This window comes from Melitaea cinxia, chromosome 18, assembly GCF_905220565.1.
Source record: "Melitaea cinxia chromosome 18, ilMelCinx1.1, whole genome shotgun sequence".
NCBI lineage: Eukaryota > Metazoa > Arthropoda > Insecta > Lepidoptera > Nymphalidae > Melitaea > Melitaea cinxia.
This window is the reverse complement of record NC_059411.1, coordinates 8803977-8811690: the sequence shown is the minus strand read 5'-3', so window position 1 is coordinate 8811690 and position 7714 is coordinate 8803977. Positions and strand designations below refer to the sequence as shown.

Sequence of the window (7714 nt, the reverse complement as noted above, 5' to 3'; positions counted from 1 at the left end):
ATAAATCACTTCACCTTATCGCAGTCCACTGCTGGGTATAGGCTTCTCCAAGCTCGCGCCATAATGTTGAAACTCATGTGTTTTGCTCATAGTTACCTCATTGGGTTAGTGACAGCGGGGCTGGCTTTGTCGCATCGCAGACGCTGGTCTTCGGCCTGTGTATTTGAAAGTTAGCAGCATTAGATGGTTTTCCCGCCATACGTGAGCTTTTTAAGTTCCAAGGTGGTAGTGGAACTGTGTTATCCCTTAGTCGCCTCTTACAACAACCACAGGAAGGGGGTGGCTATATTCTTTACTGCCGTAACCACATAGCAAATATATAAATCAATACCAATTATATGTATATTTAAACATTGATAATTTTCTAGATAAAATGTCAGTAGAAATATTATAATCGGTTTATTTTAAATCTTTTTTCATTGTAATTGTCTCGCACTTCGATTTATATTACGAATTAAAAAAAAAACACCAATGGAGTAAATAAAGATGTTCATGCTGCCCTTGAAAGGGCATGAGAATTTATTTTATTTATTAAGTAAGAACTGCCTCGGAGTTCCTCGGAGAGCACGTTAAGCCGTTGGTCCCGGTTGTGACCAAAATTAAAAATTTAAATGAAAGACAACCAATAAATTATGAAAATAAACCTCTTTTTCAATTTTTCAATTTGACTACAGACTGACAATCAATCAAATAGTATAATATGCGTGTGTGTGTCAAATACGTGGTAAGTGTGTGTAATGCTTTTTTTATTGATTTAATATATTTTTATGCATAATTTAAAAAATATTAGCATTCTGCACTCCTTCACTCTATAAACGTGCGTAAGTGTGCGAAATTTCATACTCCCCCGTCCGCACAATTTTCGTAAAAAGGGGTACAAAGTTTTTGCTTCATATATAGATTACATTATATATTCATACAGTACACAATATTTATATATTTCTTTAGTATGAATTATTGAATTATTTAGAAAACAAAAAATGACGTTCAATTTTTTTATATGTATGTACCAAAACGAGCGCAGCGCGCATACGCACGTAGGCTAGTCGAGACATCGATACGACGCCGAACGCAAGTTCTCCTACTACCGCCGTTTGTGTCGCGACAATCTTACCGTGCTCGAGTGCTACGTTATATTTGTATTATTTCATTTTCGCTTTCGTAGTTACTATAAGTATAAACTGTATTTTATGCTTTATACTGTGCTTATATCTCTCGCTTACTCCTTCTTGCTTATCTTATAAACTGTATGCTGTACTTGTGCCTGTACTTGTGACTTTCTTCTTCCGTACTTTATTTGTATACATCTTGTGGTGGATTTAATTGACGTTTATGAACAGTGAGTTGAACATTTTATTTATACCCGAAAACATTACACCCTAAACGCTCTTCTCTCGAAATCGTTTTCTTTAAACTCCTTATGGAACCTCTCTCGAAACTACTTTTTTTTTATCCTACGTTTTAATAAGAACGGCCACTGGACAATGCAACGTTGTATACGGCTAAAAACAATACAATTTTAAGTAAATGTGTTTAAAGTCAAGTAAAATAAAGTTCTATCACAAAGACAGAGAGATAAACATTGTACCTACGTAATATTGAACTATGCACATAGATTAGTACGTAGCTGATCCGCTGACTTATCATTGCCACCAGGCAGTTCATATTAAGTATAGAGACAAAACATAGATATAAATAAATTCTTAGATTTGTTTTGAAGAGACATGAATGTATTAATATGTTTTATTGGGGTCAGATATATAACAGCCTCCAAATCGGATACATTTTTTTTGTTTCATTTCTTTAATTTAAAACATAAAATAGTTTTTAAAAACCCTTGTATCCAAAGAGAAAGTTAGACTAGCTTCGCTACCGGAGGTATTGTTTATTTACTCGTCTAATTGAATACTTTTTCTTTTGCAGGATTCCGACAGAACAGTCACCTGATTGTGTCTGGTTCCGGCCCCGTTAACCAGAGTAAGTGTATAAAATTAGAATAGGTACAGAAAAATATAACAAAAGTGATTATAATTTATAAAACTACGATAAGTTTTTTTGAAGTGAAACTTCTTTAGGCGCATGAGTGTAAAATTTTTACGGATCAAACGGCAACGTTTTTGTCGATGGCGCTGGAAAGGAAATCTAAAGCTTTAGATTTGAATAAATATAAACGAGACTTAAAAATTAGTTTGCCAAAGAAGTTTCACTTCTGACACGTATACCTTGTACGCACGCCATTTTTAATATGTTTTACTTTTATTCTTAAAAGTAAAGTACTACGTGTAAAAACCGCATAATAGAAATTAATTAGTAGATTTACGTAAGTGATTTGTCACATATTATTGTAATATTTGCAGGAAGAAAGAAAAATTAGAAATGCCTATTACGAGCGAAGGAGACGCCAGGATGCGTCTATGGCGGAGCTATGGCGGAGCTGGCGGCGGTGGTAGGCTGTGATAAGGTTGTAAGTAATATAGTTATAATGATTAACATTAAAATTTCTATGTATATGCGTTACAGCGACTACTTGAAATGTAGAAGTGGTAGTTACTTTTTTTAATATTTGCCCTTTTCTGTGTTACGGACAAAACAAAAAAAAAACAAAAGTAACAACTGAGTGGATTTTTATACAATAATGATCCTCTTTAATTGTTACATTTTCTTCAAATAATTCACAGTCTGTGAGAGTTTTTGTTTCAATTTTTACTCTTTTGCATGGGCATATGTACAAAACATTAATAAAAAAATTGTTTTTAGGCCTCCAAAGGCGATATTATATTGAATATACTTATACGGCTACTAAAACGTAATGCTGGGAAAGAAGTCTTAAAAGAACTACATCATACAAATGATAATGATAATGACCTAATGAGGCAAAAAGTAAGATTAGTCTTGAAATACCTTTTAAATATTCTTTCAATGATATAAATTTTGTCACTTAGACACATTTTCGAGAATGTGTATTTTTCTATTTTATAAAAACGAAACGAGTTTCATTGTATTACTCTCTAATACTCAGAATCAAGCAAAATATCCTTTCATTATTTCAAACAACTTGTTATCACAATCTAATTAAAATACTTGAATTTCAGTTTTTGAATTACGACAAAGATTAGAAGCCTTTGACAGCGGAGGAGCAGATATAGAAGATTCTGTAAAGTAGCAGCCGTTCTTTTCCATATAGGAGCAGAGTGTAATTTTAGTATTGATTGTAAGTTAGATTTTAAGAAATGTACCTTAGAATATAGAATTGGTTAGTCCAATAAAACTGTTCCATTTACGTAATATTTTGTTTATTATGCATGCACCTCTTCCTTTAATATAAATATAGTAAATAACAAAAAATCACCTAAAACAATATGGTGTAAAATAAAACATCTAAGTAAAAAAAAAACCTTTTCAAATAGTTAAGTAAAGACTTTTTATATTTTATTTAAAAAAAATTCAAAATAAAAACATTTACAGTTATTTTTAGTCGGGGCTTAAAACCACCTTTCAAAAAGTATTAAGTAAAACGAACTTATTAGTAAATCTTAAACAAAGTATAATTTCAAAGTGAACATTAGGTCTTATTATTAAGTTTGATACGATAAACCTCACAAATAAAAGTGACTACATCTTCAAGACTTCATCATTCCAGCCTATTGCAGTCCACTGCTGGACATAGGCCTCCACAAGTTTACGCCAAAAACAACGTGAACTCATGTGTTTTGCCCATAGTCACCACGCTGGGCAGGCGGGTTGGTGACCGCAGTACTGGTTTTGTCGCACCAAAGACGCTGCTGCCCGTCTTCGGCCTGTGTATTTCAAAGCATTTATGATAAAGAATAGATATTATGAATTAGGAGTTATGGAGCTTTATAATATTTTAAGTATTTTTTAATCCGTATTAATATTTTCTATTAAAGAGTATGTATTATAGTGAAATATGTTTTTTGTAACAATGATACTATACACAAATATTCAGAACTCAGTATTTATAATAAATATTAGTATTTTGAAGTAAGCAATATATAGTGTTGTGATATAGTTCTGTTGACACAAAAATACCATACACATAAAGTGGAATTTGGTATTTTTAATCAGTACTTGTATTTTGAATTGAGCATAATTTGGAGTGTTGTGATATAGTTCTGATAACACAGAAATACCAAACACCTAAAGTGGGAATGTAGCATTTGAAATAAATTTTAATATTTTTAGTTGAGCATCATATAGTGTTGTGATATTGTTCTTATGTCACAGAAATACGAATTAATGATATTTGTATTTTCTTAATAGGCGAGTCGGGCACAAATCTTGAAAAAGGCTGCAGAATATATACAGTTTATGAGACGAAAAAACAACGCTCACCAACAAGACATAGATGATTTAAGAAGACAAAATAACGTATTGGAGACACAGAGTGAGTGTTTTTTTAACTGACTTCCAAAAAAGGAGGAGGTTCTCAATTCGACTGTATTTTTTTTTTGTATGTTACATCAGAACTTTTGACCGGGTGGACTGATTTCGACAAAATTTTTTTTAATCGAAAGGTGGTGTGTGTCAATTGGTCCCATTTAAATTTATTTGAGATCTAACAACTACTTTTCGAATTATATCTAATAATGCGTTTTTACTTGACGCTTTTTTCGTCGACCTACGTTGTATTATACCGCATAACTTTCTACTGGATGTACCGATTTTGATAATTCTTTTTTTGATGGAAAGGAGATATCCCTTGTTTGGTACCATGATAAGGAAAGCTGGATCTGATGATAGGATCCCAGAGAAATCGAGGGAAACTCGAAAATCCGGATTTTCGGTGTACCGATTTTGATAAATTTTAGTTTTATCGAAAGCTGACGTTTATTATGTGGTCACATTTAAATTTTATCGAGATCTGATAACTACTTTTTGAGTAATCTTTGATCTTGACGCGTAGTTACTTGCATTACTCGTCGATGTAATTGAAGTCAGTTTTTTTTCGTTTGCGAGCAAACACAATTATTTAACAATTATTTTTTATATAGCCTATAATCTCCCTCTGTAAATGGACTGTTCAAAACAAAAATAATTTTTCAATTCGAACCCTACAGGTTGGTAGTTATTTCCCGAGATTAGCGCCCTTAAAAAAACAAACAAAATAGAAATAACATTAATACAACATTTTAATATTATGGTTTCATTAGATGATGATGATGAATAAACATCTTTAATGCCTCTTAATTTAGATAAAAATGTTTATTGATAAGGGTGTTTCTGGATCGACAATCGCATTGTTAGGACTCTAGAAAACCTATGATTTTCAGATTTTTGTTCTTGCCAAATATTAATAATAAATGCGCGGTCGGGCCTAGTGATACATAATTATGTAAGGTTACGGTTTCCCAAGAAAAGCGACGGAATTAGCGTTAATTACATTGGGTTAGAAGTTTTCATTAGCTTGGATTTATTTTATTTGTAAATTGAACATTCGCATTGCTTGCATTCTCTAAAGTTATGTTTTCATAGTATAGTTATATAATCGGACTTTGAGACGGTCACTAAGCGTAATATTTTAGTTTGGCTTGATAAAAAGAATATTCGTATTCATAGGTGTAAGTCAACGTTCTTGAAAATCAAATCTTTATTTAATAATCATTGCGCATAAATAACGACCTTTAAGCTATTGGTAAATGGAGTAAAGCTTACGGTCTAAATATAAATCCAAACAAAACGAAAGTCATTATTATAGGAAGCTCCAAATTGCTTAGTCGTATTGATAAATCTGAACTACCTCCTGTTACATTTAATGGATTCACCGTTCCATATAGGGAAACGTGAGAAATTTAGGTGTTATCTCCGAGCAACATTTCTCTTGGGGTCCGCAGATATGTGAAATTAGTTGCAGGTTGTTCGCTCCGGTTGAGTCTATCCGCAGATTACGTAATTACCTACCCATTCCTACTAAAATTGCTTTTGCACCTTGCACTCTTATTACCAATTCTTGATTATGGTGATACTTGCTATTTTGAAAGAGGAGCAGCTTAATAAGCTTGAGCGCATTCAGAATTTATGTATAAGATTTATATTTGGACTAAGCAAAGATGATCATATTTCCAATTTCGCAATAAACTCAAGTGGCTCCCAATTTGCCTTCGCAGACATCCTTAACCTAGTTTACTCTATTTTATTTAGTCCTGTTACCCCAACCTATCTGAACGAACGATTCAAATTCATTGGTGGGTTGAATATTAGACGTATACAAACACTTGCAACTATAAATAAGACTGTTAAGAAGCATTTTCTTAAAATTCAACGATAAACAAGTAATTTATAAATGCATATGTATTAATATGTATGTGTGTGCGTATGTAGATGTATGTAGGTATGTTTAATTATTTGAATATATTTATTATAAATTTATTGTAACTTGTACAACTATGCTGACACTAGACCATTATTTCCCTTGCTTTAAGGGTTGCCTGGAAGAGATCGCTTTTTAGCGATAAGGGCGCCCCTTGTACCTAATGATAAATTATTAAAATCTTTCTTGTTTTTGATATACAGTAAAGTGTATTATTATCATTATGAAGATATGTATATTTGAGTAAAACAATATGCTTTTATACATATGTTCATTAGTATTTCTTATAATTTCAGTACGATTACTAGAAAAAGCAAGAGCTAGCGGAAACTTATTGGAAGCACATGAACTAGGGATTGGAATCAAGTCAGAAGGAAGCTCACATGACACGGACAGTTCTGATGGAGAAGGAACCACGCGACGCGTCAAGAAACTCAAAATAAACAGTACTAATTCGTAATTATAAGTAACTAAATGTAAAGTTATTAGGCAATTTAGTCGGTTTCTTTTAATAAAACAATATATTTTGAGATCTATTTTTACCAAAGAACCAGTTCTGTGGTTTTCTTTTACTGAAAATTGCCTTCTAATTTTAACATTTTGATCTAGCAATAATATTTTTAAAGCATATTTAAAGCTGAATATTCTTATGAAAGTATCTAGCTTTTTTTTTGCGAACCAAAAAAAAAAATTGTTATATATTTTAATGGAAAACATCTAGCAAGCATTGTAAATAAGAGTTTAGAGGTATAGTTCCCGTCATGTAAAAAGAACGCTGGCCTTGAAGCTGCGCAGAAGCGATTTATCGGTCTATTTGGTGGCATGGGAGTGTTTATCACGTGTCGCATGCTTGCCGGTGTGCTATTGGTTGGACAGTGCGACGTCGACTCGAAATATGATCGCGCACAAAAGTTTTAAATTACAAAATTCTCCATTTACTATTTATTTCACAAAAAAAAAACAAATATCAATTTATCATTTTAAACACATAAAAACTATTTAGATATGAATATCGAGAGTACAGATAATTCATATTTTAGAATGCAACATTTCAATAAATAAAAAGTTTGTTATTGCTTTTGTTTAAAAAAAAATTGTGATTTTGTAAAGTGATAATTATTATACTTATTTAGTCCGAATTATTCGCACTTGTATTTCTAGTATTTTTTAATGTACCTATCAATAACCATTATACGAAGCCGCGAGTGAAAGCCTAATTAAAAAATAAAACAGTAGTACTTTTTTGCGCGAGTATACCCATGCGCAAACGCACCCCCTCCAGTTTCTTTCAGCGTTCTTTTTACATGACGCGAACTATAACTATATATTAATGTGCTAAACATAATACTGGCATGGATTGTTTGTGTTTATGTCAAATCTTTCAAC

General features: G+C 32.1%; 1 protein-coding gene and 1 long non-coding RNA gene across 2 annotated transcripts; both read left to right on the top strand.

Moving 5' to 3' along the window:
• The first annotated feature begins 1050 nt into the window (after window positions 1-1050).
• Window positions 1051-3285, top strand: LOC123662551. The gene is made up of 4 exons (XR_006744503.1): window positions 1051-1139; window positions 1924-1977; window positions 2358-2464; window positions 3093-3285. It is a non-coding gene; the product is annotated as an uncharacterized LOC123662551 (long non-coding RNA).
• A 658-nt stretch (window positions 3286-3943) lies between these two features.
• LOC123662521 (protein max-like) lies at window positions 3944-7293 on the top strand. The gene is made up of 3 exons (XM_045597363.1): window positions 3944-3973; window positions 4282-4405; window positions 6625-7293. Exons 1-3 carry the CDS (start codon window positions 3944-3946, stop codon window positions 6786-6788), a joined length of 318 nt encoding a protein of 105 aa, XP_045453319.1. The 3' UTR covers window positions 6789-7293.
• The last annotated feature ends 421 nt before the right edge of the window (window positions 7294-7714 follow it).

Bases quoted from the DNA above. Each gene is read 5' to 3' on its own strand.
- LOC123662521 (XM_045597363.1), top strand. From the start codon at position 3,944: ATGATACTATACACAAATATTCAGAACTCA. The intron at 3,974-4,281 runs GTATTTATAATA...TTTTCTTAATAG, and splicing joins ACACAAATATTCAGAACTCA to GCGAGTCGGGCACAAATCTT. The intron at 4,406-6,624 runs GTGAGTGTTTTT...TTATAATTTCAG, and splicing joins TAACGTATTGGAGACACAGA to TACGATTACTAGAAAAAGCA.